Source organism: Nymphaea colorata, chromosome 10 (assembly GCF_008831285.2).
Source record: "Nymphaea colorata isolate Beijing-Zhang1983 chromosome 10, ASM883128v2, whole genome shotgun sequence".
In the NCBI taxonomy this organism is placed as follows: domain Eukaryota; kingdom Viridiplantae; phylum Streptophyta; class Magnoliopsida; order Nymphaeales; family Nymphaeaceae; genus Nymphaea; species Nymphaea colorata.
Genome location: NC_045147.1, coordinates 15,759,166 through 15,772,570, shown reverse-complemented (window position 1 = coordinate 15,772,570; position 13,405 = coordinate 15,759,166). Strand labels below are relative to the sequence as shown.

Here is a 13,405-nt window from a genome sequence, read left to right as displayed (position 1 = left end):
ATCGGATTTAAGATTGGAGGACAGAGAACCTAATCTTAAATCTATGGCTCTTAAAAACAGCAACAATTTGGTAACGAACGAGAACAGTAACAAATTTCTCTATTTAAATTGAGGTGAATCTATCTCAAAAATTAAAGCAGATTCATAAAACAACATTCGACAATATTTCAGGATCAGTTTGCCTTAAAGATTAAGGAGTTTAGTAGAATAGTTTGTTATTGTTTTCACTGCCAATGAGTCGCATTCCATGAATGGTCATGAAGATGCCCCAAATATTGAAACCAAATCAAGAAATATTAACAAAGTGTTCTAAGTACCCAAAGAAGGGAAGCTTCTCCAAGCTGCTTTGGAACATTGATAGGAAAAAATTGAGTGATGACGAGACTTTAACAGAGCAAGTTGACAGGTGATGTGCAATATTGATATTGATAGGTTGTACCAAACTTGCATATCAATGACTCCCATGGATTTTATCTCGTATTTTCTTATTTTTTCGGTGAGAATTGGGATATGAGGGTGGATATGTTTATAATCCGACAAATGCTTCACTGCTACTTAAAAAAAAAGGAAAATAAAGAAGAAAAAGTTAAAATAAACTAAACAAAATGAAAGAATAAGACATGTGATGTGATGTAGAAAGATACCAGATGTCATTTAGGCCAGATTGTGCATAACACTAACTTGGGCATAATGTAGCAAAATCCACTTTAACACGCTACATCAAAATCAATGCAATTGTGTTTTGCATCCTTATTGCATCTCCAACCTTCCATGAACAAGTGATTAATTATTATTGCAGAAGTTTATTCTAACCATGAGTACTTTAGACTCATCCTAAGTCAGAACCCAAATTTTATTTCAACTCTCTCACCCAAGAAAAGGAAAAAATAGATATTCAAGAAGCCTAAAGCATTGATATGGCGATGATCAGGTTTCAAGGAACAATTGGGGACGTCGACGATTTATATTTCTATTTTGAAATTCAAGTTTGAAGCGCGATCAAGAAAATCTGATAAGAGAAGGAGGATTTGATTTCCAATCCAATTTAAATTCAGTAAAGGATTTTTTTTTTTGCTGACTCCAATGAATATTCAGTCTGGGCAGTTATGTGATCATTTTTGTTGTTACGTGCAAAAAATCCAATTTAGATTCCAGTTACATGCAAAAAATTTAAGTTCAGTTTTGTGTTCCATACACTGGTTAACCTACCCAAATCCAGTTTGCTTCCATTGCTATAAACATTTGACTCATAGAGTTTTTAAAGATCTTCAAAAGACTTTTTAAAAACTATGAGGATTAGCATACATTGCTACCCACTTTCTATATATGAGTCTTTGAATTTTGACTCTAAAACTAATGGACATGAAGGGACACCAACCTGATGATGATTAAATGAAAAAAAATGATTTAGTTTCACTTTTTTCTTTTTGTTTTCCTCTCAATCATCCCTTATGAATGAACTAGATAACTCTGACTTCCTGTTCACCTGAAATATTTATAAAAAAAAAAAAATCAGTTTTGATTGTCATATTATTAGCAAGTTTGTTGGTTTTCTATCAAATTTTTTATATTTTCTTATTTCTGCTTTTACTTTAAAATTATAATTATTAATCTCATCCAACTCACAAGCAATCCAAAGTGGTTCAAACAATCTAACCGATCAACTCTCCTAAATTCTTTTGTCCAGCTTCGATCGAGAAACCGTTTTTAACATCGATGGTGACATCGGGACACGAGTTCATCAGCTCAATAAGACATTATTTCGAAGAACAGGAGACAAAATAAGGGGGACAATATCTCAATCAATGAGAAGGCCAATGTTGCAGGTGCTGATAAATAACTCATCTGTCTACAGCCGGCCATTTGAAACAAATAGCCCTTCGGATAAGATACGTGAGGCCAGCATTTCCAAACAACAAAGTTCTTTCATTGTTCAATATCCTTGCTGCCTCTTCCCTTCTTTCTTCCTTTAATATATTCTCATGAAAAAATCTCCTCAAAAGAAGAACTGCCATGATGTGAATATCCAGATATTTCCCAATAAAGGACCAATTAACTTAGCTATTACAATATCTAGAAGTAATAGTATGCACATACACATCCCCAAGATCGGGTTGGATATTTTCAAGTTGATTTGAAGAGGTCTTGAAAGAGGGTAGGAGACATAAATTTCTCGCTAAGGGGCACTAATAATATATTTTAAATTTTTAAGTGGTATCAATATGTAAATGAGAAAAATTGTAGAAATGTAGATAAGTTTCATGAAAATTATCGCTAACATGCTTAAGGTTTAAAAAAATTTTCAAATGTACACCTAACTTTCAAAAAATACTTTCATACTTAAGCCTAGGTTTTGCAAAATTCTCTAAAGCAAGCAACCTTCACAAATTTATGAAAGCAAAAAAATTACGAGCGATGAAGTCATTTTACTTTGTCTAACGATGATTTGGCTATGATAAACTCATTTAAACTAAAGCAGGCGTGCCTTTGAAAATGTATTTCTTGACCAAGCATGGATACTTCTCAAAACTGCACCCAGGCATGTTGCTTGTTGCCTTGGTAGGCATATACTGCGTTTGATTCACACTCACACCATGACAGAGTCCATGTGGGCTCAGATGGTGTCCATACTTATCGGCCATTTTTATCGCTTCCCTCCCTGTTTGAATTTAAGTTGGTCCAATATTGGCCTCAAAGAGAGAGACATACTTGATGCCAATGCTCAGCACCGGAGGCCCGTCCGGCGCCGGAGATAAGAGTGAGAGAGAGAGAGAGAGAAAGAGAGAAAGGAGAAACAACAATCTGATAATTTTTATTCATCCCATTTATTTCTGATCATGTTGATCAAGTTATTTTCCAACTTCAGCCAGTTTCTTGTAGTTGAGTTCTTTACTGGTTTATACTTGAAGACATGACTATTGAGCTAATTGCCTCGTAGCAGACCAGAAAGAAAGACATCAAAGCGAAGGTACATAATTAAAACACGAGAGAATCAGTAAAGATGGAATTGAGAAGCTCTAAAACAAGAGCATCTAGCTTCCCAAATACACAGCCACCAGAAAGAAATCAGCCAAGTCCACCAAAATTTCTTCCATTTTCTGGAATTCGAGAGGAAAAGCTTGTGAAGGTACCTTTAAGACACAAACAGCGGCTGATAATATTGTTAGCAAATCTTGGCTTTTCATTAGCATGTTAACTGCAGCCCAATTCTCCGCTGCAGAAAAATCGTCCACCTGATAAGCGTCAGGATCAAGAAGCCGGAACTTCAAAGGTTATAGGAGACAAATGAAGCCTACAAGGATCAGACCTTTTCAATCCAGCATTCTGCCATGTTCTGGAAGTAGAGTTCCACAATAACAATTTGGATTATGCTAGTAATTGCCTAGCATTGCCTGCCATGTAGCCACCTCAGTCTTTTTCTGGCATAAAAGCAGCTTGTTTTCTTCCTTTTTGCGAATTGAGCTTGAAAGGTTACCAATGAATTTGCTGAACTTATGCATGTTGTTTCTTGTATCTAGAAAAAACGGGCGTTATTTTCTAATTTCATTGAATCAGCTGATTGCTTTTCTGTTTTGTGGTGAAGAAATCTACTTTTGAACCCTCGCTGGAGCAACTGGAGGTACCATACAGGTCCTCCATTAACCCATGAAAGTGAGGATCATGCAGATGGGTACTCTACAATGGGGCCGTTGCAAGCATATGAACTGATGTAGGTCGAGTAATGAAATTCCATTGCCGTATCTCCCCAATAACAGATGCGAATTGATTCCATAAGACATGAAATTTGTTTTTTCCTGAGGTTGCAATGAAAAGTCTAAATTCTTCAGATTTTGACTGGATTTCATGGCTGTTTGAGGTCCAAGTATTACTTCCTTTAATAGAGCAGAGAATCTTCTGTGGCTTGGCTCCGCTTGTATGCAATTAAGAAGGCGTTGAATTTTGGGAGAAAGTTTGGGCAAAGGGCACCATCTCCAAGTCCAAAAAGCTTTAGAGCCAAAAAGCTAGAAACTAAGTTCCAGCAAGCACAGGTGCCATGATTCATTTTGCAGTTTCCTCAGCAAATACTAGTAAATCAATTTCGTCTATCCACTGTGATGTTGGACATTGCCACAATAGAAAGCAGGGTCTGTACTGGACTTGGTGCTTTACAAACCATGTTCTCATGAAATCACATACCTTGTTGATATCCCATGCAGCAAGAACAGCAACAGGTTGTAACCAATGGGCATGTAGCCGTATACTAGGAAGTTCTGTTCGCTTCATCGCTCGTCGACGTGAAGGTATCGACAAGTTCATTACCATGTTGGCAAGACAGGAAAGTGTCGTGCATGGAGCTGAGGCTCCAAACATGCGTCCGACTGGCCATCAGGTGAAAAGGTCCCTGAATCTCCAATCTGATGCTGCCAGCAGAACGCGAGCTTAGCTGAAACCAAATCGTCTAAAAGTTCAAAGGCCTTGACGAGTTTCCTTTCCTTACAGACCAACTCCACCAATGGAGCCCAAGAATCAATTTCAGGAACAAATCCTCGCTCTGCTAGACAATACAGCGCGTTTGTAGCATCAACAGGCCTGCCCAGTTTGCAGAGAGCGATCAAGAGGTCGTTCGAAGTTGCGTAGTGCGGCAAAACGCCTCTTTCGAGCATTAATCCCAAGAGGACCATCCCCTTGTCCATCTCCATTTCCCGGCACAAGAAGTTCAGCAAGATCCTGTAACTCCCCTTGTTCAACCTCACGCCCTCACGAGGCATCTTTTCCACAATGTCCATCGCATCGTCGAATCTGCTCTCTCTGCACAATCCTCCAATCAACACGTTAACCATAACTGTATCGACCTTGCAGTTTCTCTCCTTCATCTCTCCCACCATCGCCATGGCCTGATCGATCCTCCCCGTTCTACACAGACAGCTGATCAACGTGGTATAGCTCACAGCGTCAAGCTTACAGCCGGAGCTCCTCATCTCTTCAAACATCGACATTGCCTCGTCCACTCTTCCATCCTTGCACAGCCCATTCAACAAGGCCGAGTAGTTATACACATTTGGGTTGCACCCATTCTTCCTCATAAAATCCATAATCCTCTTCGCGCCGTCGACGTTCGCCGATCGGCAGAACCCGGAAATCAGCACGTTGTACGTCATCTGATCCGGCAGTATCTTGCCCTTGATCATTTCCTCAAACATTTGGACGGCATCCTTCAGCCTGCCGGCGTCACAGAGGCCAGCCATCATGGTGGAGTAGGTGATGACGTTGGGAGCGCATTTCTTCCGCCTCATCTGTTCTAGCACCCCAAAAGCGGCATCAAGGTCGCGTTTCCTGCAGTGGTACTTGAGCACGATGTTGAAGATGCAGGTGTTGGGTGCCAGCTTGAGGTTGGGCATGTCCGAGAGGATCCGCTGGGCGAGGTCGAAGCGATGGCACTCCAGCAACAGGTTGAGGCTGGTGCTGAGAGCCCTGACCGAGGGGCGTTGTCTTATAAAGGGTTGGATGAGGTAGAAGGAGTCGAAGATCTTCTCAGGGAGGGAAGAGCTCGAGTAATGGGCCATGAGGTTGAGGAAGATGGACTCGTGGAACCTGCAAGATTCGAAGGACATCTGCTTGATTATGCCGTCGACGGCGTTGAATTTCTTGGCCCTGGCGAGCTTGTCGAGGATGGTGAAGTAAGTGGAGTGGTTGTGGCTGAAGCCTCTCTGGGACTTGGACTTGTTGAAGACGTCCAGGGCTCTTTGCGGGTCGCGTTCGTTCCTGATGAGCTTGATGGTGGTTTCGTGGGTGAGGAACTTAGTTGGTGGTCTCTCTCTGCCTTCCACCGTCGAGCTTCGGTCGTCCGCCATTGCGGCGAGCGAGTTCGTTCTAGGCGCAGATTGGGCAGCGCCATTCTTCCGGGGAGAAACCAATGAACGACTTATGGACTGACGGCGACGGAGGGTTCTGGTAGAGTTTTTCATTTCTCTCTCCCTCCCTCTCTTTCTCTCTCTCAACTTGGTCTTGTAGGTATCATGGTTCATCGTTATTCAGCCATCGGGAAGACGAAGCAGAAACAAGGAAGCGATCGAGCAAGAGAGTGCAAGAAATATTTTGCAAGCAGCGTCATATGTGAAGTGTGAACGGATCTTTTCGAAACAAATTATAGCATTTCAGGTGATGTTGAAGTGAAATAGCGCTCTGCTTCGTGTAGAGTGTACGAACTGTTTGAATCAAAATCAGCTTCTTTCAAGGCAAGGCTGCATTTGTTCTTCTTGTTCTTGACATGATCATCTACTACTCAAGAAACAAGATTCAAACGGCCTCCATAGATTTCATCAGATCTGAGACCGGATCCCTATGCTCGGTGGTTTGCAGCAGGGAAGACTTGGATCATAGTCAAGAATGTTACATTGATTACATCATCAAGTCCACAATGCAAGAGTCTTGTTTAAGTCAATTGGGTCCTCCATAGCTAAAAGAGCCAAAGTATGAGTTACTTCTCTTCAATGTTTATTATACCCAGACGGTGCATGTATTTAATGTTGTGTACCACACCTCTAACAATGGTTTGTTTAATGAGCCTAAGGTGTGTAGCACACTCATGACAATGACAAGGCGGTCTACTTCAAGGGATCTTGTGTTAGGAAACACTTGGTCATTGTCACAATCCTTCTACTCATCAGAACTATATACAAGGTTTCAATGCATGCTCCAGGCCTCTGTTCAAGACGGCGAAAAAACCGCTCACCCTGAAAAAAGGGAGAAGAACAACGGTGTGCTTAGTTAAGAAAGTGGTTGATCAGTTGCTGGTGTTTTTTGTTAATAAAGTTTAAAATGTCTGGTTTTATAAAAGTTGAGAGTGAATTTTTATGGAGAGACACTGGCTCTCGAGGAGACGCTTGTTACTCTTCTTCGGAGACATCCAACCAAATTGGAACGATGCATAGGAGAGCTTGGTATTCTTGACAGAGTACAAAAATGTGTCATATTGGTGCATAAATTAATGACTAAAATACCTTTAGTTAGTTTACACTGGAAAAAAAAAACTTTTTTGTAAACATGAAAAATAAACAAAAAGATTATAGGGGAATTTTTTTAAAATTACCAAAATATCCTTCTCTCATTTACTATGCATGGTGCCTCTGGCGCATGTAACTTTCTCTTTGGTCATGCATGGTGCACCCAACACACGTAACTTTCACTCGGATTAATAAGGAATACCTGGAGAAACTTTCACTCGGATCGATAGAGGAATACCTGGAGAATTTGTTCTTCCCATACAAAGAAACCAAAATATCATCGAGATTTGTAGTCAATGTGCATGCTCCTACTGCATCTTCCGTCGATGAGAGTCTTCAGTGGTGGAGATACAAATTTAAGAAGAAATGGGAAAGGAGAGGATGCGGACTATGTCTTCATTGATTATGTATGAGGAATATCTGAAAGTACAGAGATGATGTAGTTCATGATTAACTATTGATCCTTGTGGAAAAGCTGCCATGACTATGAGGATCAGATGCAGCGGGAATTGTTACTGCAGGGCGAGGAGGTTGAAGATACTCATAGAAAAAGCTAATTGGTTCATCCAGATTACCAACTTGTGCATGGAGTTGCTGATCGAAGTTCCAGCATAAAGAGAATGCAACTCTTTCTTCCCTGAAACTAACACAAAATGAGATCAATGCTTCGAATGTAATTCATTAATTTTCAGCCCCTGCAATGTACTACAGATTTTTATTTATTCATTCTTGTTGGGTAGTCGAGGGGCTGACTCCATATTATGATCATGTTGGCAATATTCGGTCGAAACGCTCTTAAGAACTTAATTATATATGTTTTGAGAGTTGTTCTGCATTTATTTTTATTTTTATAGAAGCAGATCTCTTTTAATATGAACAAGGTTTTGTAATTGGCCCCAAAACTTCAAGGCCTCGAACTATTTAGAAAGTCATTTAGCAAAGATGAACAGAAAAACTCAAGAAGTAATCAGAACTCGACATATGACACTCTTGAATTGGCTTCTCAGGATATCAATAAGAAATGGGTAGAATGCATTCTGCCAACATGATAGAAACAAGGTGCTAGAATGCTTGGTGGATCAGATTTGGATGGGATATTTTACTGAACTACTTCCAAAAAGATGGATCTGATTAAGAAATAAATTAAATTTGGATTTTGAAACTGACTTTGGATTGGATCAGGATTCAATGCAATTTTAAATAAATATCCCATCGCATTTGAATTCAGATTCAATTTCAAATGAATATCTTGTATGTGATATCCATATATTTTGAAACTGGGTTCTGTGCATATCATCGTGCGGATCGATTCAGTTGTTTCAAAAGTCAGATTCGGGTGAAAAAAATAAAAGGATGGATTCGGACCGGACACAGATTGCGTGTTAAAAGAATCAAATCCGAATATCATATTAACTATCTTTTGTTCATATGTGAAATTTTGAATACAAATATATGAATATCCGATAAATAGAATATGATACACTATACGTTCTGATTGGAATTTGGCCTATAAACATACCTAAGTGCACTCCGACGACTATAGAGAAAAAATCATTAGGTTTAACAACGCCTTGGTGCAAAAATTTGCAGGGTTTAATAAAATCCAAATAATTAAATGAACAAAAGATACAAACAAGACTAGGGCTATTCAACGGGCTCGACTCGAACTCGCTTGATAAACTTGGCTTGAACTCAACGAGTTGAGATTGAGTTAAGAAATGAACTCGACAACCTAAACGAGTGGAGCTGGAGATAAGTGGGCTCGGCTCGGTTAAGCTCGAGAAAGTGAATATATAAAATATGTTTCATAAAATTATCAAAAAAATAAATTGCTCAAATGATGTGTCAATGACAATATTTGGATCCAATTAAACCAAATATCTCGAGTAAACCCAAAGCTTTGCTACTTCCTCGATTAACCTCACTTTTAAAGTTGTGTCCCCCAAGGGCATACCTTAGTTCATGAGATTGGCAGGCAGGTAGATGGCCCATTGATGTCATTTTACCTTTTCAGTGAAAGTTTGGTCATTAGTTCAATTCTCATATGTGTTATTCTTTTGAACTCCAAATAATGGTAACGAGAAGAAGGCAGGGAGTTGGTAGGGGCCATCGCCCTCCTTCATATTTGTAAAATTTCAAAAATTTACATGTAAATTTTATAAATTTGAGTTTAACATATATAAAAATTATAAAAATAATATTTTGGCCCTAATTAAAAGTTTGAAAGTATAGTTCAACTCCGGCAACAAAAATTTTCTAGCTCTGCCTCTACTAAGTGCTATTCTGGAATTAAAGCGAGTAACTATATAGGTTGGTTCTGAAGCAGCCCTGAATCCGAGGATCTTCCCACCCCACCACACTGTATGGTACAAAGTAGAAGGTAATACCACATTCCTATCAAACACGGACACAGTCCTAAACCTCAAAGGAAGAAGGAGAACTTCTACTCTTTTCTAAACATTGGTTGGCAATCTTCTAATTCACCTAGAAACATAATTTATTTATATTTAATCTCATGATTTCCGGAAACAAGTGAATGAAGGTACGATCACTTCCATTAGTCGTTTCTTATGTACCGATCTAGTTGATTTGGAAATTACTTGTTGATTCCTCTGGTTTAGGAAAAGAACACAGGAAAAGCTGTTTAAATAATATTTATTTTGAGTATTTGACATTATGCCAAAGTCTAGCAATTTTTTTTTTTAAAAAGGAAAAAGTCAGCAGGAAACTATAACTATCCATATAAAAAAAAAAAATTTGGGGCAATTTACTTTCAAACATTTCTAATTTTTTCTCAGGCCGGAATTTCAAACACGGCTGACTAATATTGCCTGCCGGATAAATATTTTTCATATATATTGTCGGTGAGATAAGAATGCCACGAATGACAGCTGAAGTCAGATTTCATCACCGGCAAACTAATTATTTTCTATTTTAATATATTATTTTATATATAAAGTAAATCGTGGACGCAGAGTGTCGGTGCCCACAGCATGCCAGAAAGCTAGAGCTGAGATCAGAGCTCGTCACCATAAATTATTTAATATTAAAAAAGTTAAAAAAAAGTCTAATAACTGAGAAAATTACAACTGAGTGCTCAATCTTTAAACTTTAACAAACATGCACTCAAAGGTTGGGTAAACTACCAAAGAAATGCCGGTTGACCCAAAAAAAATTTTAATTTTCGATAAAAAAAAATGACAACAAAAGTACCTCTAATAAGAAACCACTCCTGATGGAATATATTTTTTTATCTTTCAGCTGGGTATGTTTTATCATTTTATGTCAACAATGAATGTCTTTCTGCTGATGCCTCATGGGCAGGTTTTTGAAAATTTCTTTCAGAAATTGAGTATCTATCTGTTAATCTTTAGAAATTGAATCGTGATTTGTTATTTACCCAAATACTAAACACTTTTTTATTTTTTTAATGTACTATTAGCAAATTGCCTTTATACCTACTCTTTTGTTTAGAAGGGCCAAAAGGTTATGAACCCCAAAAATAATTGAAAAATATGTATAGAAGAAACGCAAAATAAAAGGAAAGACATGATTCATTTTTTATTTCTCCCGTTTGTGTTTTTGTTACAAAACAAATCGCCACATGTTACTGCTGAAAACAAGTCAAAAAAGAAGTTTGCTGCTTTTCTTTTTCTCATTCTAAATTTAGTTATGAAAGATAATGAAATAACATAGTTGATGGATCTTTATAAGGGTAAAAAAGCCCCTTAGAGCGTTTGGATGACATTTTCAAAAACTTGGTTTTTGTGAAAACTTCGTTAAAAACTTAGTTTTGTAAACTTGGTTTAGATGTTTGGATGACAAGTAAAAACTTGGTATAAAGATAAAAATTAGTTTTGCTTAAAAAACATAGGGGAGGCCGGTTTTCAGGCTCTTTATGAAAACTAGATTTTAGCAAAACCCAATTTCAATGTCATACAAACATTCTTGAAATGATGTTTTGGTGCAAAATCAGGTTTTGTCATTCAAAATCTTATTTTACATTGTCTGACAAACACCCCTAAAGACGTTGTAACTGGATAAAAAATAAAAATAAAACTCAACGATAACACAAAAGTATAAGATCCATTTTAACTCATTAATCAACGTTGACTTTGAGATTATTTGCATTAAACTAACAGAAATGAGTTTTTCGATAACTACGCAAAAGCTTGGCTCACTATTAATAATAGTCTATAAACCTAGGTGCGTTTTTGATAAAGTCCAAAACTTTTAGTGCAAATCTGAAAATTTTCCACATTAATATGAGCAGCATCAGGCGGCAGCATTTTGGAATTAAGTATCTGCGCATGGCCACGGATCTCCACGTTGAATTATTTTTCATTAATTTTTTTTTCTGCTTTTCACAAGCTTTTCTGTTTCCCATTTGAAGTAACTTGACTTTGCCCGGCTTCACTGAATGCACGAGAAAACACGCAAATTAGACTTTAAAATATAACATACAAATAAAAAATAAAATAAAATAGTCTTCATTGAGATTATGAAGTTAAGATCCATCTTAACAATCTATCATTGGAAAAAGAGGTCTGAAGGCACTTTCATTTATGTTGCCCTTAGACTGTGTTGAGATTTGGATGGAATGTGGTGTACTTGTCAGCTACATCGTTCTAAGCGTGCCGTGTAACCCATGAGAATCGAACTGACGACATGTCTTTTATGTGATCGCTTTTCTTAACAGCTTTTTTAGGACTTACCTTTATTCAATTAATCAACTAAATCTTCATGTCCTGCCGGTATACATATGTCTTCCAAAACCATAAGTTGGTGTTTTTTTTTAAAAAAAAAAAAGTATTTTCAAAACATATTTTCAAATATCACGCTTTTCAAATACCAAATCAGTTTTAAATTTCCCAAAAATAGATTCATTATATGCTTGGAAAAGTAACCAACAGTTATGATCATGAAAATCACACGCAAATTTCTCGTGTAAAATAGTTGAAGTAGGAATGAAGGCGTTAGGTTGGAGTTGTTTACAATGTGGGATGGAATTAAGAAGTTAGTTGGCACATTTAACTCAAGAGAAGTTGCATTTGCTAGTACTAGCAACCACTAAGGTCTTTGCTTTTTTTTTCTCTCTCTCTCTCTCTCTCTCTTCTTTCGTGTTTTCCCCCTTTTATTCTTTTTTTTTAGTTTTTTTTTTATAGTTTTTAATTACCATATTTTTATTTTCATACTTTTTGCATTTTATTTTGGAGATTTTGGCCACCTTTCTCTTTCTTGCTGAAAGATTAATCATTCTAAATTTACCAATTTTTTCTTGATTTTTTCTCCAAGAAACTCTGAGAAAAATATAGCAGTTTAAAACCCAAAATTAATGTATTTGTCTATGGCTTCAATGTGTCTTGGCTACATGGACACTTTTTCTGAAATTGCAGAAAAGTTAATTTAAACTCTCTTTTAAGGGTGAGCCGGAAGATAATCGGCCATGCATCGCAACCTGGTGTTGAGATAGTGTCCTTCACCTTGACACCATAAAATGAGCCAGTGTCATTCACCTTGACACCGTAGAAGGTCGTTTGACAACAGTAACAAATTGTTATCATCGAGTGAACTTACCCCAAAAACGAAAGCAGATTCATGCAACTCCGCAACATAGTGTTGCATGAATCCATCTTAAATTTTTGTTATTATCCATTGAACTTGCCCCAAAAAATTGAAGTCGATTCATGCAACTCCATAACATAGTGTTGCATGAATTCATCTTAAATTTTAAGACACTCGCTGGACAGCAACAATTTGTTATGAGTGTCAAACTACTCCTATACTCCATTCTATATGGAATAGGAGTTCAGTACCAACGAAAATCGAACTGATAAAGTATAATGCCAAAGAGAGTCCAACTGGCACGTCTGATCGACAAGATTTATTTGACCGTGTGCCTGCACGATAACCGAAGTCTGCCTCTAATAAACATGTTTATGGGCCTGAGAGTCTTCAAGCACTATCTTTCCCTTTCTCTATCTTTTATCTTACTGTGCTTGATTTTAAAGCTAAAACATGGAAACCACAATGTAGAGATTCTTTCATCAATAAAACTATGTGGTAAAGGAAACATTTGACTATTGCGGCAGTTGACTAGTATACAGTGCAGTAAAGTTCTACGTGAAATGAAAAATATCAATCCTCCAATGACAAACTTGTACGTGAATGAATCTGTGTGTTGTTGATTTCCATGGACTATGACGGGCGCAAAGGCAACATGCCATGTGAGGAGAATCGAAATTTATAGGTTCAAGTGCACCAGACACTACAAAAGAGAAAAGAAGATGAGGTACCCGGTGCCATTGCATCTCTATCTCTTTCGAAAGACATGTTAATTAAGTTTTTGGGTGGTGGTTGCACTAAAAGATGGATTTAGCGACGCGTGGGCAAACATATGTCGGTGATTGTGGCTACACCAA

At 37.7% G+C, this 13,405-nt stretch overlaps 1 protein-coding gene across 1 annotated transcript; it reads right to left on the bottom strand.

Moving 5' to 3' along the window:
• Positions 1–4,049: 4,049 nt before the first annotated feature.
• LOC116262650 (pentatricopeptide repeat-containing protein At5g18475) lies at positions 4,050–6,191 on the bottom strand. Its single transcript, XM_031642135.2, has one exon. It carries the CDS (start codon positions 6,003–6,005, stop codon positions 4,296–4,298), a length of 1,710 nt encoding a protein of 569 aa, XP_031497995.2. The 5' UTR covers positions 6,006–6,191; the 3' UTR covers positions 4,050–4,295.
• Positions 6,192–13,405: the final 7,214 nt, after the last annotated feature.

Bases quoted from the DNA above. Each gene is read 5' to 3' on its own strand.
- LOC116262650 (XM_031642135.2), bottom strand. From the start codon at position 6,005: ATGAACCATGATACCTACAAGACCAAGTTGAGAGAGAGAAAGAGAGGG.